The sequence below is a fragment of the Dermacentor albipictus genome, unplaced genomic scaffold (assembly GCF_038994185.2).
Source record: "Dermacentor albipictus isolate Rhodes 1998 colony unplaced genomic scaffold, USDA_Dalb.pri_finalv2 scaffold_14, whole genome shotgun sequence".
Classification (NCBI taxonomy): Eukaryota; Metazoa; Arthropoda; class Arachnida; order Ixodida; family Ixodidae; genus Dermacentor; species Dermacentor albipictus.
This window is the reverse complement of record NW_027225568.1, coordinates 12,317,408-12,341,263: the sequence shown is the minus strand read 5'-3', so window position 1 is coordinate 12,341,263 and position 23,856 is coordinate 12,317,408. Positions and strand designations below refer to the sequence as shown.

Genomic DNA, 23,856 nt, shown 5'->3' with positions numbered 1-23,856 from the left:
GTAATGAACGAGAAGAAAGGGGGTTGACCGAGGAATCTGCTAATTATTAATCATAGCACAAGAAGCTAACAAAGACACCAAGAGCTACACAAGGGAAATAGCTTGTACTTACTAATTGAATTAACCAAATGATAAATTCCGAAAGAAATTAACCAAATAATAAAAACAACTTGCTGTGGTTGGAGAACGATCCGACGTATCCGCATTACGCGTACGTTGCTTATTAAGATATGATGAATTATGAAAATGAGGTGTGTCTCATAATAGATGGTGGTTTTGACACGTGAAACACCATAATCTAATTTTAATTTTTTCACACGTGACCATTGCTTTCATGATTCACCGAAAGAATATAAAAAAGTGACCTTGGAAGCTTACACGGCTGAAAGATGGTACTTGTCAAAATATCCTGCGCAATGAAACATGGATAGTATGCCCGTTATCTCGGGAGTAATTAGTTATTCAAATTGAGCATGAATATTATTTCGATTCCATTGGTTGTCGCGAACTGCTGAAATAAATTTACTATTTCTAGGTCCGAAGCTACGGCGAAATCACTCATTATTTTATCTTGTTGGGTAGACAGTTCTACCCACGTCTCAGATAGCGACTCACGGTGACCAAAATTTCTCTGATCGATTGTGCAACTACAGATGTACGGTAACATATGCTGTGACGCTCCTCAAAAGGTGTCCCTTGTGGACTATGTGCGTTATCGCACGAAATACTGCAGCAACTGCGGACACAGACAAAAACAAAAGAAAAACAGGCGTCGTACTCGTAGACTTGGCAACAGCTCCCACGACGATCGAAGGAATGGCGACAAAAAAGCAGCACATTGCGGAAAGGTATGACAACATCTTGGCACCAAATATGGAGTCTGTGCTCAGCACCCGTTGGAAGTAGGCCTGCATTGTGATAAACTTTTCTTGTAGGCATATGTTTTGCTACAAAGACGCACGCGTTCAGTATTTAGATGAACGTTTCCAGGACTCCCAACATCGTTAGGAACCTTTGAACATTCGGTCTGTCAGCAAAGGTAAAAAGAGTACCACAACGTGCTGGGGTCGTTGAGGTTGAGGTACAGTGGCAAGTCCATGGAGGTGACCTCACATTAGCGGCAGAGTGTGGCAGTATTCAATCCGTATGGGTGTACCATTTTACTGAGCGACGTATGTCTATCGTTCAAAGCGCAAGCTCATCTACAGCACGTTATGTGTGCTAACAATGTTACTGTTTAATTAGAAACGCAATTATACCCGAGTGAAGAGCTAACACTTGCCCCCCCCCCCCCCCCCCAGCATGTACAACCAAGTTAAATATTAGGAATTGTAAACCGATTACCTAGTGCGCGGTAAAAAAACACGAACGTTAGTCACACTCCTATACAGGACGTTTCAGCTGCGTAACTTCTGGCCACCAACCTTCAGTAACTCGCTGAAGTAATACTCATTGAACACTTTAAATTGGAACATTGAGCCTTAGGTCACCAATCTTTGTTGAATATTCGAGTAACACCAGTCACCTTAAGGAGACTACACTGAACAATGCTGTTTCAGCACTATATTCAAATATCAATGAGGTATGCGATCGAAACGCGGGCTGCGCAATGCTTGACGACAGCCACGCTGCGATCGCCACGCTTAGCATGGAGGTGGCGCACCTGCCATGGAATGCCTCCAAAGGTGTTCATAAACAGCAAGTCGACGACTTGGCTCGCATCCTTGGCCTCGATCGTCCCTATCCAGTCGTTCTCGGGTGTGCCAATCTTCCCGGTAGCCTTGTTCATCACCACGTACGGCAAGCATGTCCACTGCGCGCCGCACCATTTCTCGCTGACAATAAGTAAGCAGCACTGTATGATCCGAGAAGGGGTGCTAACAGACAGTTCTAGTACATCGATGTATGCGAAACCCTTGCGCACAGTGTAAAAAAAGCTCTTAATTTAAGGAAACTTTACACAAATTTTCTATACCGCAAAAAAATTTTCTGTGAATGCTGTATTACAGAAACCCTTCAAATAAAAAACAAATTTTCTATACTTCTTGATCTCCAGCCTATAAATCGAGTCAATACCAAAATATAACCGTTATAAATTATTGTAACTGCAAAAAAACTATAAAAAACTTTTAGAGTTTCTTTTTTTTATACAAGCCGTTTTTTGCATATACCACGTACGACAAGCTGTTTGTGGTACTGCTTTGATGCCCCGCGCCATAATCAAGATGGCTGCTCTTCGAGTGAACGCATGTCCGCGCTGCTCCGTATCTTCTTTCGAAAATTGTAAGAGGTGACTGGTTTTATTTTTAAATACACTACAAGCAATGCACGAGGTATTCTTTTACTCAATATTTCACTCGTGTTCAAGGCGTAGAAGAGGACTACATGTAGCCCACAAGGACAATTAGGGTGGGCATTGCCAAAATTTTGCACCTACGTGTTCCGGCATATAAGCGTACGTTGTACATTGTGAGGCAACGTGGTATTCGACTATTAAATTTAGCTTTAACTTTTTTTTATATCACACGTAACGATTTGCAAGTGGGCTTGGCAAATGTATTATTGTCAATTCTTGCCTTTTCGGAGTGTACTTGTTTTTGTTGTGGCTGCGAGGAAGAAACAAAAAGCATGCGGGAGTTATCAACAAAGCTCAATCAGCGACATTGGGTCTTTTCTACAATCAAGTGCTTATTGAAGCAATCGGAAAGTGCGACTTTTTTTTTCTCTTGTGTGCTTCGATGCTGGCATATGAACCGATCGCATGAGAGTACATGGCGTGCACCATAGATTTTCTTGCTTCGTTAGCTGCGGTACGAGTGTTTTAGCGCGTTAACGTCACGAAATGATTTTGTCCGGTCACTGACTACGTTGTTTCATTTACGACATAGCGGGTACGCTGGACTGCGTGGCTTGGTGTACTATCTGCGCATTTTAAAAGCACAGCGCAGAAGGTGCTATTACCCGAACCGCGCAGATATACTGTCATCGGTCTTGTGGACAGTAAAAATTGGTCGCCTGTCGTCTGCTAGCCTCACTTCCTGACTCTTCTTTTTGACTTCTTTGACTTCTTCTTCAAAGAATAACTAAAGGTATGAATGATGGACTGCGAAAATAAAAAACAGATGTAGAAAATATTCATAAATTGAACTGCAGCAAAACATTTAGTAGAAAAAGTAAGAAGGCAGGATGCGTCATTGTTTCACGTAACTACACATAGTATGCACGTACGTCATTCAATGATACTCCGCGACTTCCAGTTTACGGCGGCGCCATGCTCGGGAACCTATAGGCCTATGCGCGCGCCTGTTGATAAGGTTCCCCAAGATGGCAGAAGGTAGCGGAAGCAGACGACAGCAGCGGATGTGACGTCACGTGCATGCTATGTATAGCTACTCAGTTAACACAATGTGTCTACAGCCTTCAATTATCATGACTACTTTCTACCTTTGTTAAGAACAGCCAGCTGCAGTGCAAGTTTGCCACCCAGTTTCATCTATGGCGGCAACATTCCGGGAGCGTCGCCGCCAACTTCTAGCCACAGCGTGACTAAATCGACTTTGTGTCGGGGAACAATATGGGCATCCGCCACTCTCCGTCGCTTCAGCTAGGATGCATTCGATGAAGCAGGCTTTCTGCTGAAACCGCCACCAACCTCTAGCCTCATCGCCGTTGTGACGGGATGAGTTCGGCGGGCCAACTATTGTTCTCAAACTCCACAACGCGCTACCCGGAACGGCTCCGAGTTCTACGGGGCTCCTCAGACGTCGGCTCCGGACATTCGAACGTGTGTGCATTTGTGTGTGTAGACCGTCCTACGGGGAGGCGCCTAGTTTGCGATGACGAAACAATCGTTCGCATCACCTTGTATCGGGATAGGACCGAGTGTTTAAAAACCACTGTTGTGCGGCTGCTCAGGACACTCTCTCTCAAGCAGTCATGTCAGACTGATGTACTTTCTCAAACAATCATGTTAGAATGATATAAATACTGTAAATAAACCCATATTCCTCGTTCTCGATGAGAAGCAGTTCTTCCCTTCATCAACGTCCTCAGCGTGGATAAGTTGGACGACGGCATGGGCCAGCTACCTTCTAATTCATGCCTGACTCCAATCTTGACAACGGATCACGAGCGATGGGATTGAGCCCCCGATCCTGACAACTGGCTGACAGCGGTGAGATGGACTTTGTGACGTGGTGCTGTGACTGCGGTGAGTGCTTGGTTCTTGCTTTGACTCTCTAGGCTTCATTTTGTGTTTTTTTTTGTTTAGAACAGTAGGGAAGCTGGATTATTGAGTGTTAGCTAGGTTGTGTTTTCCTAGCTAGATTTAGAGAGCAGGATCAAGGCAGTAAAGCAGCAATCATGGGGTTAAGGACACTGCTGAGAGACGAGTTGTTGATTGTTGGTGAGGAACTGGGCCTAGATGTACGCAAGGAAATCCTAAAATCGGAGTTATTAGAGCTAATTTCCAATCAGGTCAGTGAGGAAGAAATTGAATTGGGATAGGAACTTCTAAAAAAGAGAGAGAAGCGGGAAAGATAGAGAGAAGAACGGGACAGAGAAAAACGAGAGAGAGAGGAACGCGATAAAGATCGCGAGTTAAGAAAAATGCAACTGGAACTTGAAAGCAAACGTTTGGAGTTGTCTCAAGGAAGTGAACGCGCTCTGGGACAATCAAGTGAGGCAGAATTGTACCGCATGGACAGGCTATTAAAGCCATTTGAGGTCGGGACTGACAGAGGCTTGTTCCTAAGCATATTTTGAAAGGACTTGCGAGAAGATGAACTTCGGCCCGAGTACATGGCCACAGCGGTTGCTGTCTATGTAGCCGTGTGAGGCGGCGGAAGTAATCGCCAGACTGAGTGCACAGGATGCATGTGATTATGTAAAAGTTAAGGCTAGTCTCTTGAAGAAATACCGCCTTTCAGCCAAAGCTTTTCGGCAAAGGTTAGGAGCACAGGCAAGATAGCAAGGGATATCCGGAGTTTGCATATAGCTTAAAGGCCAACCTAGTCTAGTGGCTTAAAAGCGCGGAAGCGTACGACAGCAGAGACAAGATCATTGAATGCATGTGTATAGAGCAGTTTTACTGAACCATCCCCCAAGCTGTGAAACTGTGGATGCAAGACAGAGGGAATGTAAACACTGTGGAAATGGCGGCTGAATTAGCCGAAGAGTATGCAACCCGTAGAAAGTTGAAGGCCAAGGACGGAAATTGGGACGGTCGAAACGGACCGCGGCAACCATTTCCGTTCAAAAAGGGTTCGCAGACTAGACGATCGGAGCCTGTAGACGTGGAGGAAAAGCCCGCAGAAAAGAGCGAGGAGATACGTAACAGGGAAACCGCACAAAAGGAACAGAAAAGAAAATTCGAATCTTTTAGGCTGATCCGCTGTTATAAATGCCACAAACTGGGACATATAGCTGTAAACTGCGGGAAGCCTAGCGTAGTTTTCTCCTACGGAGAGGAAAAAAACGAGAATATGGAACTTTTAAGTCCATATCTTCACGACCTGCAAGTTAATGGCAAACCATGCCGAGGGCTAAGAGAAAGTGCCGCCACGATGGACATTGTCCATCCGTCTTACGTGACGGTAGATGACTTCAGCGGAGAAGTGGCATGGATCAAACAAGTTGTTGAAGAACACAGCGTGTATCTGCCCATGGCCAAAGTCAAAATCAGCGGACCATTCGGGGAGCTAGTGACTGAAGTTGCAGTTTCCAAATTATTGTCACTACAGTACCCTTACATCTTTTCGAATCATTCGAATCAGTTACTGCGTGACAAAGGGCTCAAACTGGGAGAGGGCATAGTACAGGCATTGACCCGAGGCCAAGCTCGTAAGATCTCGTCGCTTTCGGCTGAAAATGCACAAGCTCCTCCAGCAGAAGCAGAAGAGGGGATAACTTCAATACCCGAATCCGAGCTAGGCCCGAGGGACAAAAGAACAGTTGAGGAGAGCCTGCCAGCTGACTAGCTCAATGAGAGCGTAGCACTAGAGTTTCAAAGTTCTAGCCTGCAGGAAGAGCAAGCTGTCGCACTCACAAGCGAGACAGGATCGTTATTATCACCTACCTCAAAGAATTTTGATCAGCTCTTACGTGTGGATAGAGAGTCACTGGCCGCCGAGCAACAGAATCATGAGAGCTTAGCTAAATTGCATGACACAGCTAAACAAGGCATTGCTAGGCGCAACGTGACGATACATGAGAGAGGAGGATTGTTGTATCGGCACTACAGAGATCGAAAGGGTAGGATTTTAGATCAGTTAGTCGTACCTACTAAGTACTGGGAGGACCTTTTGAGTCTCTGTCATGGAAATGGGTGGTCCGGCCACCTAGTCATAAACAAATCAAAAGAAAGATTGCTCATGGAATACAACTGACCTGGCTGTTTCAAAGACGTAGAAAACTTTGTAAGATCATGCGATGCCTGCCAGCGTTCTGGTAAACCAGGAGAGACATGGAAAGCTCCACTGAAGGTAGTGCCCTTAATAACAGAGCCTTTCAGACGACTTGTAATAGACACGGTAGGGCCTCTTCCAAAAACGAAATCGGGCTACAGGTACTTGTTTACCATGCTGCGTCCGGCTACCAAGTTTCCAGAAGCAATCCCTTTGACAGAGCTCAGCTCCACCGAAGTAGTAGACGCGCTTTTGACAGTGTTTGCACGAGTTGGGTTTCCAGCCGAAATTCAGGCAGATCAAGGGTCAGTATTCACGAGCGCACTGACTTCCACATTCTTGCAGAAGTGCGGGGTAAAGTTAATACACAGTTCTGTCTATCACCTGCAGTCAGACAGTGTATAGAGGTGGCATTCGGTGCTTAAGCGAGTTTTTCGTGTGCTCTGTTACGAGCACAAGGAGGACTGGGAGAACTCTCTGCCGGCAACTTTGTATGCTTTGCGAACGGTTCCACATGAAGCGACAGGGTTCTCGCCAGCAGAACTAGTGTATGGGAGGACACTCCGTTCTCCCCTAAGAATGTTAAGAGATATGTGAGAGGAAAGAGGGGTGGAGTCCAACAGTGGTTAAATACGTGCTAAATTTGCTGGAATGGCTAAGCGCAACCCAAGAACTAGTCGAAAAGAACATTGGAGTAGCTCAAAAGAACTCCAAATTCTGTTACGACAAGAACGCGAGGCTTCGTACGTTTAACGCCGGAGACCAGGTAATAATCCTCAAACCTTCAAGAAAGAACAAGCTTGAAGTTCACTGGGACGGGCCCGTTAAAGTGTTGCACAAACTTTCAGATACTAACTATGCTCTGAAAATTCCCGGTCGCAGGAAGGAAGTGAAGATATATCACTGTAATTTGATGAAGCCGTATGTAGAGCGGAGCGGAGTCGTTAACTATACCATCAAAGAGCAGGATGGCACTAGTACCAAGATTAAGGAGTATAGGGCGACCCCTCCAACTCTGAAATCGGCCTAGAAAAAGTAGTAGAACACTCGGCAAGCTCGCATGCGCTAAGACCCGAGGAGCTAGATGAGCTAAAAGAGGTGTTAGGGGAATATATCGACAGGTTCAGCGATCGGCCAGGTAGAACTGAACTTATAACGCATGAAATAGAACTGACATCAACCGATCCCGTAAGATCAAAGCCTTACAGGGTGTCTCCAAGATAGAGAGAAATTATGGAGGCAGAGAAACAGCGCATGCTAGCGTTGAGAGTTATTGAGCCCGCTGAGAGGGACAACACGTCACCGCTAATACTGGTAGAAGCCCCGAACAGGGACCCTCGTCCGTGTGTTGACTACAGGAAGTTAAATGCCATCACTAGGGATCAGCTGTACCCGATACCCAACATTGAGGAACGAATTGAAAGAGTTAGCGCTGCTAAATACATTTGTACTATAGATCTCGTGCGGGGGTACCGGCAAGTTCCCCTTTCAGAAAGTGCCAGCCGCTCTGCCGCATTCATCTCACCTGTAGGCACTTTTCGCCCTCTCGCACGCAGCTTCGGGCTGAAGAACGCGCCGTTTAGCTTCTCTAAGTTAATTGGTATTGTCCTAAAAGACTTGCAGGAGTTCACCTTGCCCTATCTTGATGATGTAGCAATTTTTCGGACAGCTGGGAACAACACGTATCGCACCTCAAACATGTGTTCTCACGGTTGAGGGAAGCCGGCTTAACGATGAAAGCGGAAAAGTGTAGGTTTGGTTGTTCGCAGGTTACTTATCTGGGCCATGTTGTCGGCCAAGGCATGAGACGGCCGGCTGAGCTGAAAATAGCTACGATTGGAGAATTTTCTCAGCCGCGCACGAAAGCAGACCTTCGTTCATTTTTGGAACTTGTGGGGTACTATCAACGCTACATTCCGAATTACTCGCAAATGGCAAGTCCATTAACGGACGCCCTCCGAAAGGGAGCACCGAGTAGCGTACACTGGGATAACGACAAAGAGAACGCCTTCCAAAGTTTGAAAACGCTATTGTTTTCTCGTCCTGTGCCTCGCGTGCCAGACTACACAAAGGAATTCATAGTTCAATGCGACGCAAGCGACAGAGGTATGCGCGTGGTACTTCGTCAGGTCGGCGACGATAACGAGGATCATCCTATCCTCTATGCCAGCCGTAAGCTAAATGTAAGAGAGGAAGCCTACAGCGCTTCAAAGAAGGAATACGCTTGTTCAGTTTGGGCCGCCCAGAAGTTGTCGTGTTACTCGTACGGAGCGAAGTTCATCTTCGAGACCGACCACTGTCCTCTGACGTGGCTCAACCAAATGTCACACAAAAATGGCCGCTTGCTCCGATGGAGTCTCACTCTCCAAGAGTACAACTTCTCCGTTAGATATAAGAAGGGAAAGTTGCATAGCAATGCGGATGGTTTGAGCAGGCTAATTTGAATTCTGCGCTTGAGGGTCCCGCCTAAATTCTAGAGTTTCTCGTGTTAATTTTTTTAAGCCAAGAAGATCTCCTCTAATTTAGCAGGATTCACTCCATGTTTGCTGAATTTGTCAGCACCAAATTGCTTCAGAAATTGGCATAGCGAAATGCAGCATTTTTTTCTGCACCTATGTTTTCTTTTTTTTTCGAAGCTTAGCGGGTCTAAAGTGGGAGCCAAGGTACGTCATTTCGGCACAGAGCCATGTTGTGGGGTTCATTTTGAAGTTGCCTGTCCTTGTTGGACGTTTTTGGGGTGGCGACATCAATACACAACTGGTCGCTGCGAGCCAAGGCATCAATCACCGCCTGGCCACCAGCCGTTCTCTTCCTGCCCAGCGGTTGTCAGCGCTTGACAGTCGAGATTTTTCGGGCCATGCAGGCGCTGTTAAGAACGGCCAGCTGCAGTGCAAGTTTGCCACCCAGTTTCAACTATGGCGGCAACATTCCGGGAGCGTCGCCGCAAACTTCTAGCCGCAACGTGACTAAATCAACTTTGTGTCGGGGAACAATCTGGGCATCCCCCCCTCTCCGTCGCTTCAGCTAGGATGCATTCGATGAAGCAGGCTTTATGCTCAAACCACCACCAACCTCTAGCCTCATCGCCGTTGTGATGGGATGAGTTCAGTGGGCCAACTATTGTTCTCAAACTCCACAACGCGCCACCCGGAACGGCTCCGAGTTCTACGGGGCCCCTCTGACGTCGGCTCCGGACATTCGAACGTGTGTGCATTTGTGTGTGTAGACCGTCCTGCGGGGAGGTGGCTAGTTTGCAATGACGAAAGGATCGTTCGCATCACCTTGAATCGGGAGAGGACCGAGTGTTTAAAAACCACTGTTGTGCAGCTGCTCAGGACACTCTCTCTCAAGCCGTCATGTTAGACTGATGTACTTTCTCAAACAATCATGTTAGACTGATATAAATACTGCAAATAAACCCACATTCCTCGTTCTCGATGAGAAGCAGTCCTTCCCTTCATCAACATCCTCAGCGTGGATAAGTTGGACGACGGCATGGGCCAGCTACCTTCTAATTCATGCCCGACTCCAATCTTGACAACGGATCACGAGCGATGGGATTGAGCCCCCGATCCTGACATCTTGTGCCATTGTGCTTGACATTCATACAAAAATAGATGACGTGTGATTAGTTTGCGACGTATTTACAGTACTCTCAAAGGGTCGTGTCATTGTTGTGTATAGCAAATGCTCTAAATATCTGGTACTGAAGTAAATTCCGATCTTTTTTTCTTAGTTTGTGCTATTCAACTTTACTATAGACGAAACGTAAAGCAGGCAACACGTAGGAGTTCGGACTGCAAGGGGCTCACAATGAATATAGTTTTGTGTTTCATGTGCTGTGCTCCTGCATGGAATTTTCAGCGCTGATAGCAGAGGCGGTGCACAGAAAAAGCGCTGATAGCACAGGCGTGCATAGGTAAATAGAACTGTGGTAGAGTCTACGGGCTCCTCCATCCAATGAGTGAAGTCGTTAGCACGTTTGCGCATTCTGCGGAACGTGTATGCATCCAGCGTGGCCACACGTCGCGCTGGCGCGGTGAAGATAGGGAGACCGTCATACCGGCCTTCTTGTCGACCGCTACATGTTTTCACCGCACCTAGCATACGTTGCGCAGAAGGAAACTTCGCTTTCTGTACCAAATTTCAATAGCAGGAAATAGCCAGCTTCACGTTTATGCAGAGGATATACTGTGTACTTTGTAGTCCTTTCTGCGATAGCAAATATATGGACACTCCAGGCGCATTTTTGCCGTCACCGCCACTGTCACCACGGTGTTCCATATAAAGTACAAGGGGATAACACCATCGTCGCGCGTGGTATGCTGTATGTACGATTGAAAGTATGCGAGGGAAGCCGAAGGAAGAAAATGGTGATAAACGCGGCGTCTACCATCGCGCGAAAGGCCGTGGGGGTACGGGAGAGAAGGAGGGAGGACGGCATTTTTCTCTGACAGCAACTGCGCATTTCGCAACCGGCCTCAAGGAAAACTGACCATCGGGGCTCAATCTCGGGCGCGATATATGGAGAAAAGCGGGGAGGCAGCGCGGGAGGGAAGGGAGGCAGCTGGCACTCCACCAACAAATGCGTACTTTGCAGCGCCGCGCGCGTTGGAGGAAGACGGCGTTGTGCTCCGGCAGCAACTGCGCGTTTCGCGACCGCGCGCAAGGGGAACTGACCATCGCGGCTTAATTTCGCGCGTCATATACGCAGAAAAGCAGGGAGGACGCGGGAGGGAAAGCAGACGGATTCGACTTCGCCAAGAAGAGGGTACTTTGCACGGCCGCGCGCGTTGGTGGGTGACGGCGTTTTCCTCCGGCAGCCAATGCTCATTTCGCGACCGCGCGCAAGGGGAACTGACGATCGCGTCTCAATCATGGGCGCGTTATATGGACGAAAGCGGAAAGGCAGCGTGGGAGGGAAGGGGAGGCGTCTTCGACTTCGCGAACAAGTTCGTACTTTGCAGGGTCGCACGCGTTGGAGGGGAATGGCGTTATACTGCAGCAGCAAGTGCGCGTTTCGCGACCGCGCCCAAGGGGTTCTGATGATCGCGTCTCAGTCATGGGCGCAATATGTGGAGCAAAGCGGGCATTCAGCACGGGAGCGAAGGGAGACGCTTCGACTCCGACAACAAGCGCATTCTTTGCAGGACCGCGGGCGGTGTAGGGGGAAGGTGGTTGTGCTGCGGTAGCAGCTGTGCGTTTCGCGACCGGGCCCAAGGGGAACTGATGATCGCGGCTCAAACTTGGGTGCTATATATCGAGGGAAGCGGGGAGGCAGCGTTGGAGTGAAGGGGTCGTCTTCGACTCCCTCAACAATTGCGTACTTTTCAGGGCCGCGCGCGTGGAAGGGAAGGCGTTGTGCTCGGGCAGAAACTGCATGTTTCGCAACTGGCTACAAGGGGAACTGACTGTCGCGGCTCAATCTCAGGCGTGGTATATAGAGAAAAGCGGGGAGGCAGCGCGGGAGAGAAGGGAGGCGGCTTCCACTCTGCAAGTGCGTACTTTGCAGGGCGGCACGCGTTACAGGGGGACGGCGATGTGCTACGACAGAGACTGCGCATTTTGCCACCGCGTACAAGGGAAACTGACGATCGCTTCTAAATCGTGGACGCGATATAAGGAGGAAAGCGGGGAGGCAGCATGGGAGAGAAGGGAGGCGGCTTCGACTCCGCCAACAAGTGCGTACTTTGCAGGGCCTCGTGCGTTGGAGGGGGACAGCGTTATGCTACTGCAGCAACTGCGCATATCCCAACCGGCCGCAAGGGGAACTAACGATCGCGGCTCAATCTGGGGTGCGATATATCGAGGAAAACGGGGAGGCAGCGTGCGAGGGAAGAGAGGCGGCTTCGACTCCGACAACAATTGCGTACTTTGCAAGGCCGCACGTGGTATAGGGGCACGGCGTTGTGCTGCGGCAGCAACTGCGCGTTTCGCGACCGGGCGCAAGTGGAACTGACGATCGTGGCTCAATCTCGGGCGCGATATATGGCAATGATCACAAGAACAATGACAATGACGTTCATTTGCCACAGTACATGACGCGAGGGGCATGCAGAAAACGCTGCAGCATGGACAGCTTGACGAAGCCTCAGGCCCCCGCATTGGCGTTTGCGCGGCGTTAGCAAACACAAAGGCAGTACATCATCGTTTACAAATGCCATTTTCACAACATTGAGCATCGCGAACCACGCGGAGCACATGAAGACAAAATATATCTGCTCTAACAACAGGGCATAGTAAAGAACATCGCCAACCAAGAAGAACAAAAAGCAACGATAGGCATAGCGGTATCGCAACTTTTCTAAAAAAACATGAGGACGAGAAGATATAATCAAAAAAACAAGCCATAACAATAGCATTTCTCATACTAACTCAACAAACCAAAAAACAAAGAATATGAGCAATAGAATGAGACTAGTTAATTTCGACAAAGAAAAATTTGCGAAAGCCCGGGAAACAATCTAGTACAGGCAGAAATAACTATACAGAGATTTTAAAGACGTATCTTCCAATCCATTGGCTTCGTGTCATTTATTCAGTAGCCTTGGCCGATTGTTACGAAGAGTTTTTCTCCGTACGTCGTTGCAATGGTTTCTACTTTCCGAAACTCTCTGGTACTTCTTTATGTTGTAATGTTGATTTTGAGAATGGCTAGTTTTCTTAAAAAACTAACTCCGTTTTTTATTTCTTGTTTGTGCGCTCTACAGAGTGGATAATTATACATACTGGCAATTGGCATTATATTGTATTGTACTAAAAATTCACGTGTATGAACATATTTTGGAACGTTTTCTACGAATGTTAAGGAATTCTTTTGCAGTACATAATCTTTTTCCAAATTTTCTTCTGGGGTAGTTGTCCAATCTAAGCGATAGTAGTTTGGACTATAAAGAAACAGTGTGTTGAAAATAAGCATCATTTTTTTTTTGTTGGCAGCATATGACGGTTACGCTAAAAAGCCCGATTGTTTGAGATAATTTTGTCGCCAATATATTTACATGCATATCCCATGACACGTTTTCTTGGAAGATAAGGCCTAAAGATTTAAAGTGCGCAATATCGATAGGCGTTAAATTTAGCAATATAGGTGTATTAGTTATTACGTTTTTATTTTTTCTCCGGAAACTATTGCTTTTGTTTTGCTTGTGTTTACTTTAAGATTATTTTTACGTGTCCATTCATGTATTCTTTGAAGGATTAAGTTTACTTCCCCAACTAATTCATTCGCCGACTTTCGTATCAGTAATATGCTTGTATCATCGGCGTAAATTATGTAGTTCGCCTTGATAATGATACTAATGATATCATTGATATATAAATTAAAGAGGAAAGGGCCCAAAATACGGCCTTGTGGCACGCCACAAGAAACAAGCAGTGGACTAGAGAGTTCATCTTTAATACCGACCCTTTGCTTGCGGGTTTCTAGGTAACATGTGATGAGGGATGCAGCCGTCCCGCGGTACCCATAACCTAAGAGTTTCCTAATAAGGGGTGAATGATTGACACAATCAAATGATTTTGTAAAATCTACAAACAACCCCAGAACCAGCTTTCCCTCATCAATTGCCCTTGAAATTAACTCTTTCTGAGCAAGTAAGGCACACTCCGTGCTGAGGCCTTTGCGAAAGCCAAATTGGCATTCATTTAGAAGTTTATGTTTTTGCTCAAAATCCATAAACCGATTTAAAATTATTTTTTTCAAATACCTTCGAGAACATAGGGAGGATTGATATTGGACGATAGTTGCTCATGTCATTTTTTGTCACCTTTTACATATAGGACAGTGATGCGAGCTTCTAGCATTTTACTGGGAAAAATAGCCTGACTGAGACAAAGGTTGAAAATATATGCAATGCATGGACTCACAATATCAACAACGTACTTTAAAGGTTTTATCTGTAACCCGTCAATATCTTTCGCATTGCTGGTGTTTAGATTGTTAATTATGTGGCTTACTTCGTTTTCATCAACAGGTTTAAGGAAAATAGTGTTGCTATTAACCGGAATATTACTAAGATCATTTGGTAGCATAGGCGTATTACCTGCACTTGCGAAATATGTATTAAATGTATCTGCAAGCAGCTTCCCAGAAGAAGTATTTTAATGATTGGGAAATGTAGAGAGGTCGGCCGGATAATGGAGCATCTGGCCTGCTACTCTACGTAAGGGAAGGGGAAGAGGGGAAGAAAAGTGGTCACAATGGGGGGTGATAATGGGAGGAACGAAGTGAATGATACATTACTGTCACAAAAACCCTTTACACTTGGCTCGCCGATCCGGCTGCCAGGCGCAAGCCGACGGAGCACAGGGGTCCGCTTTACGCTTCGCCCCGGCCTACAAGCGAAGGGCCTTTGGACAACATTTATTTATTCAGGGTTGGTCAGCCCGAGCAAGACGCCCGTGTATCGGTGCGTCGGCAATGACGAAGCAACTCGTTGAAGGGGGATTAACAAGCATTTAATCATACAGAAAACTGATCACGGACAATAAGGTAACAAAGAACTCAAAGTAGGAACGAACGAAATTGGCGAAAAGCACACAAAATTCGAAACTCTACCAGAACACACAATCAGGCAGGGTTACAACAACAGTAAACAAAGGAGTTTAGAGGCACGCGAGTCTTTGGGATTTAACAGAAAAGAAGAAGAGGACAAGCCGGCGGACAGACCATATCGGAGCTCAGCGAAGAACGGGGACGGCTCGTGTGGCAGTCGTTGCGGCGATGGCTCGAAGGCGGCGGGCCCGGTGCGATGAAACGCGCGCCTCGCCGTCAGGAATTCGGCCCCGCACGCCGCAAGGACTCACACAACCTTCTTCACTGCCTGTCTCTAACCGACTGTCCCCCTTCCCACCGAACTGCTAACGAGCTGGCGGCGGGAAGGCGCTGGTGAAAAGAAGTGCTGTGCCCAGCGGTTATTTACAGGCGTTTTTTTTCTCTCGGCGCCACCGAAGACAGCAGGCGCACTGTCGATTTATGGCCCGGCCGTCTCCGCGATCCTGACCAGCGGAAGCAACCGAACAGTGGACACAGGGCGCACAAGTTTCTTCACCGTGCGCTCTGCCTGCTCCACTCTTGTAATCTTACACCGCGGCCAAGCCCCGACTCCGTCGAAGGGGACAGCGAAGCCGCCTCCGAAGACAGCCGCTTGCGCGGCTCACAAAGCCGACCGTCTCCAGATGCCCCTCGACCCCTGGGCAGTCCTCTCCGCCCTCTCTCGCGGCCTTTTCCCGTAGACTCGGAACGGGATGCCCGAAAAACACACTCTAAAGAAATATATATATAACATGGTTGGCGCCGGTCTGTGACACTTACACAACTGGTATCACAGGCGTGAGTCCAGGCCCGTGTCACCTAGTAAACGTGAAAGTGCACGCATTGTCTCTGTCGTCTGCCAACTCTGTGGCCACGCGCCTAGCAAGAGGTCCTCCGACAGTGGTCCATTGTGTAAATGTCTCAATGTAGCTGCCAATGTCAGTCTTTCTCGCGCATACTCAGGGCACACCACGAGCACATGTTCTATAGTCTCTACAGCGCCACACACTGAACAGTCCGGGGAGTCTGTCCGTCCAATAATGTGCAAATATTTGCGCGTGAAGGCGACGCCTAATCGCAGTCTGTGTATCAGGCATGTATGAGGGCGTGAAATTCCACGCAGAAAAGGAAATTTCATATCGGGATCCAGCTTCCCAGATACCAGATGCCTCCGATGCCATTGACATCTGATAGGCGGATACTGATACTGATAGATACTGATAGGCGGATGATGGCTTAATACAGAGTTGAGCCTTTTCCAGATTATCTCAGAGCATCCAACAGCAGCTGCAAAGAAATTTGCAAAATATTCTCTCCTAGTTTTTTTTTTTTAGAGCGCAGCTCTTTGGCGTCCGTTCCTGGGTTTCGCGTCGTCGTCGTCGTCGTCGTCGTCGGCCTCGTAACCAGCTCCGCCCCCCTTTCATCCCCCCAGCGCTAGCAGCGACCGACTGATACCGCTGGATGCCGCTGACGCCGCTAGAGAGTGAAGATAACGTGACTGCATAGAACGCCGTCGCCGCCATGCAGAAAGAGGAGGAAAGGGTCCCCCCCCCCCTGGTTCTTAGCGCTGCGGAAGCGAGGGTATCATATTGTTTGTGTCGGCATCGGCGGCGTTGTCCCTGAAACCAACTCCGCAGCTGGGGTTGACTCACTATCGGCGTCAGCGGCATCAGTCAGTCGCTGCTATCTCTTCCCTCCTCCCTTTATCGTGTTGTCCGCTTGCTGCACGCGCTTCTGCCCCCATCGTTTGCCGCTGGGTGTACACGCCACCCCCTTCCCACCTCTTCCTGCGAGTTTCCGGTTGTCAAAGCGCCGGCTCGAACTTTGAAGTTGGCGAACTGTGCGCCGCAAAGTTGCCCAACGGCTTGCTGGTAGTAGCTGCCTACTTCGCCCCTACCGCACTCACGAAAGACGTCGTGCACCTCCTGCAGCTCGCATTAACCGTCCATCGATCCACACCGATGTTAGTAGTGGGGGACTTTAATGTTGACATAAAGACAAACAGCAATTTCCTAACACTTATGCGGGAGAACATCCCGTTCCTCTCGCTCGTAACGCGTCCCACGGCTGTGACAACCTCGCGAGGCACTTGTATAGATCTCGTCTTTGAGAATCAAGCATTGGTGTACCAAGTCGAACATATATCAGTATATTTCTCCGACCACAAAGCTTCCTTCATGACTGTCAAGAACTGTTAGTGGAGTCTTTGTTAAAGGAATACGTGTGAAAAATAAAAAAAAATTCTGTGATAGCGCATACATGTGTTGCTCGATTTCTTTGCCTCAATCTATCGAAAAGGTGAAACAGCTTATTTGCTGCGCTCAAATTTCGCATTAGGAAGTAACGTAATCGTCGGTAATTTTTTCTATCTGTATCTAGGCGATTACGGCACACTTAAAATTCAGGAATAATTTGACATCTATAGTTGAAATAAACTTTTCATAGGGAACATTCTTATGCGCGATTCGTCTGAGAAGCCAAGAGTTATTCGATAGTTTCTGAATTTTTTTGCTTGGCTAAACGCGCACTGAGGGAAAGCTAGATTCATATATCGGTTTGAGAATGTGAACAAATTTTTCATAAGTCCCACTTGCCTACAGGGGTACGTCGTTGTGCTCCGGACGCAAATGGGCGTTTCCCAACCGGGCGCAAGGGGAACTGACAATCGCGGCTCAATCTGAGGCGCGAGATATGGAGAAAAGCGGGAAGGCAGCGCGGAAGAGAATGGAGGCGGCTTCGACTCCGCAAACAAGTGCGTACTTTGCAGGGCCGCGTGCATTGGAAGGGGACGGCGTTGTGCTCCGGCAGCAACTTCGCGTTTCGCAACGGGGAGGCACGGAAACTGAAGATCGTGTCTGAAGGAAGGGGCGCGGCTTGGACTCCGACAATAAGGGCGTACTTTGCAGGGCAGCGCGCGTTGGAGGGGATGGTGTTGTACTCTGTAAGCAACGGTGCGTTTCGCAACCGGGCGCAACTGGAACTGACGATCGTGGCTCAATCTAGAGCTCCATATATATTGAGGAAAGCGTCGAGGCTGCGCGGAAAGGAAGGGGGGGCGTCGCTTTCACGCCCTCCGTATCATATATAGTGCCGTATCTTGAAAGGTATCTGCGCACTGCTCATACCTTTGTGCGCGCTGTGTTCTCGCCGTTATTTCTTTGAAGTGATAGAGAGCTTTAGGTTAGGGGACGCAAGCGGCTTACGAAAGCATGAACTTAAGACCACGGTACTGAACATGCACAGACCCAGACGTAGGCACCTACGCATTCGCAGTGCCGTCGGTTTTAGCTCTTGCGTACGCAAGCCGCTTGCGTGCCTAGTGTAAAACTATTTAATTGATCGCAAAAAGGTCACTACGCTCGCTGCTGCTGCTGAGCTTGCTCACACCAACGTTTTGGCAGCGAGTTTCCGCGCTCATCGAGTGTGATGTGGTCCTGTTTGCTTGGGCGCGCTGACACCATGCTTGCTAATTCAGTTAGCCAGGAATGTTTCCAAGTTTATACTGCTGATAAAACAACTGTCTTTACCTCGTATAGCTGTCATCTAATTTGCTATGGCAATGGATGCTTCGCCTTTTTGGCTTAACTGCGACTTTCTTATAGTTCAAAAATAAAAAAGGCATGGATCCCATAACACAACTCGGCTAATTGATACGGATTGCATGAAAAAGTGTACTTGAGTGACAGATTGCAATGTTCAGGTTGCTAATTAGAACGATTCCCCGAATTCCTTCATGAGTATTCTATCTTAAGCATGGGTACAAATTCCGAAATTGAGGCCAAGAAGTAATCAAGATATTGCGTCACTTCTCCACTGGTTAGCTTCTACTCCGCAGTTTCAACATGTTCCCTCAAGTAAATAGTAAGATTAGAAGAGTTTTATAATAGGAAGTCATGAGATTATGTGCATATTCGTTTTTAATATCACGTTCTAACTGGCTGCATGGTTTTAAAGATTTTTCAATCATTGTTACACAGCCGATATGACGATATTGTCATGAATAGGTGTCCGCACAAACACAAAACCATCAAAACAACCGAGATGGTGGGAGGGCGGTAATCTTACTTTTGACTGAACTTCTTTAGAGCAACCTGGGATCTTTTTCTTTATTTGTCTTCAGTTCATCATCATCATCAGCCTAGTTACGCCCACTGCAGGGCAAAGGCCTGTCCCATACTTCTCCAACTACCCCGGTCATGTACTAATTGTGGCCATGTTGTCCCTGCAAACGTCTTAATGTCATCCGCCCACCTAACTTTCTGCCGCCCCCTGCTACGCTTCCCTTCCCTTGGAATCCAGTCCGTAACCCTTAATGACCATCGGTTATCTTCCCTCCTCATTACATGTCCGGCCCATGTCCATTTCTTTTTCTTGATTTCAACTAAGATGTCATTTACCCGCGTTTGTTGCCCCACCCAATCTGCTCTTTTCTTACCCCTTAACGTTACACCGATCATTCTTCTTTCCATAGCTCGTTGCGTCGTCCTCAATGTCAGCAGAACCCTTTTCGTAAGCCTCCAGGTTTCTGCCCCATATGTGTGTACTGGTAACACACAGCTGTTATACACTTTCCTTTTGAGGGATAGTGGCAACCTGCTGTTCATGATTTGACAATGCCTGCCAAACGCACCCCAGCCCATTCTTATTCTTCTGGTTATTTCAGTCTCAAGATCCGGATCCGTGGTCACTACCTGCCCTAAGTAGATGTATTCCCTTACCACTTCCAGTGCCTCGCTACCTATCGTAAACTGCTGTTCTCTTCCGAGACTGTTAAACATTACTTTAGTTTTCTGCTGAATAATTTTCAGACCCACCCTTCTGCTTTGCCTCTCCAGGTCAGTGAGTATGCATTGCAATTGGTCTCCTAAGTTACTAAGCAAGCCAATATCATCAGCGAATCGCAAGTTGCTAAGGTATTCTCCATCAACTTTTATCCCCCATTCTTCCCACTCCAGGTCTCTGAATACCTCCTGTAAACATGCGGTGAATAGCATTGGAGAGATCGTATCTCCCTGTCTGACGCCTTTCTTTATTGGGATTTTGTTGCTTTCTTTGTGGAGGACTACGGTGGCTGTCGAGCCGCTATAGATATCTTCCAGTATTTTTACATATGGCTCATCTACACCCTGATTCCGTAATGCCTCCATGACTGCTGAAGTTTCGACTGAATCAAACGCTTTCTCGTTATCAATGAAAGCTATATATAAGGGTTGGTTATATTCTGCACATTTTTCTATCACCTGATTGATAGTGTGAATATGGTCTATTGTTGAGTAGCCTTAACGGAATCCTGCCTGGTCCTTTGGTTGACAGAAGTCTAAGGTGTTCCTGATTCTAATTGCGATTACCTTAGTAAATACTTTGTAGGCAACGGACAATAAGCTGATCGGTCTATAATTTTTCAAGTCTTTGGCGTCCCCTTTCTTATGGATTATGTTAGCGTTCTTCCAAGATTCCGGTATGCTCTAGGTTATGAGGCATTGCGTATACAGGGTGGCCAGTTTCTCTAGAGCAATCTGACCACCATCCTTCAACAAATCTGCTGTTACCTGATCCTCCCCAGCTGCCTTCCCCCTTTGCATAGTTCCTAAGGCTTTCTTTACTTCTTCTGGCATTACCTGCGGAATTTCGAATTCCCCCAGGCTATTCTCTCTTCCACGATCGTCGTGGGTGCCACTGGTACTATATAAATCTCTGTAGAACTCCTCAGCCACTTGAACTATCTCATCCATATTAGTAACTATATTGCCGGCGTTGTCTCTCAACGCACATATCAGATTCTTGCCTATTCCTAGTTTCTTATTCACTGTATTTAGGCTTCCTCCGTTCCTGAGAGCCTGTTCAATTCTATCCATATTATAGTTCCTGATGTCCGCTGTCCTACGCTTGTTGATTAACTTAGAAAGTTCTGCCAGTTCTATTCTAGGTGTAGGGTTAGAGGCTTTCATACATTGGCGTTTCTTGATCAGATCTTTTGTCCCTTGCGATAGCTTCCTGGTTTCCTGTCTAACGGCGTTACCACCGACTTCTATTGCGCGCTCCTTAATGATGCCCATGAGATTGTCGTTCATTGCTTCAGCACTAAGGTCCTCTTCCTGAGTTAAAGCCGAATACCTGTTCTGTAGCTTGATCCGGAATTCCTCTAGTTTCCCTCTTACCGCTAACTCATTGATTGGCTTCTTGTGTACCAGTTTCTTCCGTTCCCTCCTCAAGTCTAGGCTAATTCGAGTTCTTACCATCCAATGGTCACTGCAGCGTACATTGCCGAGCACGTCTACATCTTGTATGATGCCAGGGTTCGCGCAGAGAATGAAGTCGATTTCATTTCTAGTCTCACCATTCGGGCTCCTCCACGTCCACTTTCGACTAACCCGCTTGCGCAAAAAGGTATTCATTATCCGCATATTATTCTGTTCTGCAAACTCTACTAATACCTCTCCTCTGCTATTCCTAGAGCCTATGCCATATTCCCCCACTGACTTGTCTCCAGCCTGCTTCTTGCCTACCCTGGCATTGAAGTCGCCCATCAGTATAGTGTATTTTGTTTTGACTTTACCCATCGCCGATTCCACGTCTTCATAAAAGCTTTCGACTTCCTGGTCATCATGACTGCATGTAGGGGCATAGACTTGTACCACCTTCAATTCGTACCTCTTATTAAGTTTCACAACAAGACCTGCCACCCTCTCGTTAATGCTATAGAATTCCTGTATGTTACCAGCTATTTCCTTATTAATCAGGAATCCGACTCCTAGTTCTCGTCTCTCCGCTAAGCCCCGGTAGCACAGTACGTGCCCGCTTTTTAGCACTGTATGTTTTTTTTTTTGTCCTCCTAACCTCACTGAGCCCTATTATATCCCATTTACTACCCTCTAATTCCTCCAATAACACTACTAGACTCGCCTCACTAGATAACGTTCTAACGTTAAACGTTGCCAGGTTCAGATTCCAATGGCGGCGTGTCCGGAGCCAGGTATTCTTAGCACCCTCTGCAGCGTCACAAATCTGACCGCCGCCGTGGTCAGTTGCTTCGCGGCTGCTGGGGACTGAGGGCCCGGGTTTGATTGTTGTATTCATATGGGAGGTTGTGGCCAAGTACTGCACCAGGGTGGCCAACCCTGCTCTGGTGAGAGAGTGCGTTACCGGTTCTGGTCGCCGGGATCAGGCCGCAATCCAGGCCTGTTTGTGCAACTTTCTCAACACACGGTTTTTTTTTTATTTTCCGGTGGAGAATTGCGCGCCACCGGGATTCGAACCACGGTCCTCTTGCACGGGCGACGGATACTCTACCGTCCCCGCAGTAGTTAAATTAAAGAATTAAATTATGGGGTTTTACGTGACAAAACCACTTTCTTATTATGAGGCACGCCGTACTGTTCCTTTAAGATGAAGCAATAGCCATTCTGAATGCGCCTCCTTTGATGTGCTTAACTGCACCTAATTAAGAAAGCCACAGACTACTCAATTTACCTGAGGTTCACACATCTCCTAGGTAGGTGCAAATTGGCAATAATGAAGCTTGTCAGTGCAATGTTTTGTATAGGCTTCTACATTCTTTAAAGAAACAGCGACCATCAACATGAAGCTGTGTATCTGTTGTGTGTGTGGTGTGTGTCTGCATAGTGTGCGTCTGCATGTGTGGGTTGCGTACGTGCTGTGTGCATGTGTGTATTTTGTACGCGTTGTTTGCGTGTGTGTTGTGTATGGAGGGAGGATTGCATGTACATATTGTTCCATGGTGTCTGCGGTTTGTTTCAAAGTGTATACGGGGCCACTGACTGGCCACGTACTAATATTTTACAGTTAACTGTAAATAAACAGTCGTTTGGCTGGTATAGACGTTATTTGGAAGTGGCCTGCCACGCGGAACACAGATACGCACACACTAAAGGGCGTTGTTCACCACTCTTCCACAAAAACACCTTGTGATCAAATGCTTAACTGAGCGCTGTACTGTCATGCTACTGCTATATGTATAATCAAGCACCACTGTTGTTTTTTAGGTCAATCGCAGCATGACGCCCTGAGAGAGGAACCAAGGTCCAGCGACCAAGCAAGCAGCGCGGTATTGAACCAAAAGTTGTCTCCACACGCATCGGCCGTCATGATTCTGCTTTAAAGCAAAAGTCTTCAACAACGTAATGCCAAGGCTACTTTGAGTTTTTTTTCTTACCATTATGGTATGTTATACAAGCTGGCCCTCTTGGACCGTAGTAAGAAGTTCGCTATTTCTGTCTTGATTTCATGTCGCTTATTTGCCCATCAGTTATTGTGGTAAAATAAAACTCTTTTCTATCATTTTACGAAACAAACTGCAGCGTAGCTCTTCCTTGTAGCATAGTCTACTATAGTGTTAGCGCCGCCGCCCGCACTTTCTCAAGCATGACTCCATGAAATATCTGGTTCCTCGGTTTATAGGAAAAAAGAAAACATTCGCTGCAGTGGCTAAGCGGCTATCGTGTTGCGCTGCTAAGCACGAGGTCACGGGATTGCCTCCCGGCCTCGGCGGCCGCATTACCCTACAGGAGAGATCTGAACCTGGTAACATTTAACGCTAGAACGTTATCTAGTGAGGCGAGTCTAGCAGTGCTATTGGAGGAATTAGCGGGCATTAAATGGGATATAATAGGGCTCAGGGAGGTTAGGAGGACAAATGAAGCATATACAGTGCTGAAAAGCGGGCACGTCTTCTACTACCGGGGCTTAGCGGAGAGACGAGAACTAGGAGTCGGATTCCCGAATAATAAGGATATAGCTGGTAGCAAACAGGAATTTCATAGCACTAACCAGAGGTTGGCAGGACTTGTGAAATTTAATAAGACGTACAAATTGAAGGTCGTGCATGTCTACGCGCCTACATCCCGTCATAATGGCTAGCAAGTCGAAAGCTTCCACGAAGACGTGGAATCGGCGATG

General features: G+C 47.3%; 1 protein-coding gene and 1 pseudogene across 4 annotated transcripts in view; one reads left to right on the top strand and one right to left on the bottom strand.

The window, feature by feature from the left end:
* Positions 1-23,856, bottom strand: part of LOC135905878 (high-affinity choline transporter 1-like) — a 108,320-nt gene that overhangs the window by 14,407 nt on the left and 70,057 nt on the right. For 2 of the 4 annotated variants that reach the window (XM_065436988.1, XM_070528748.1), the window contains exons 6-7: positions 1,664-1,813; positions 779-908 (exon numbers count right to left, since the gene is read on the bottom strand). In XM_065436988.1, the coding sequence (XP_065293060.1) occupies positions 779-908; positions 1,664-1,813 (280 nt within the window). Of the gene's footprint in view, positions 1-778; positions 909-1,663; positions 1,836-23,856 lie in introns of all 4 variants that reach the window. The other 2 variants (XM_070528749.1, XM_065436989.1) reach the window with 2 other exon arrangements.
* The window catches only part of LOC135905858 (uncharacterized), a 34,715-nt pseudogene continuing 16,423 nt past the window's right edge, over positions 5,565-23,856 (top strand).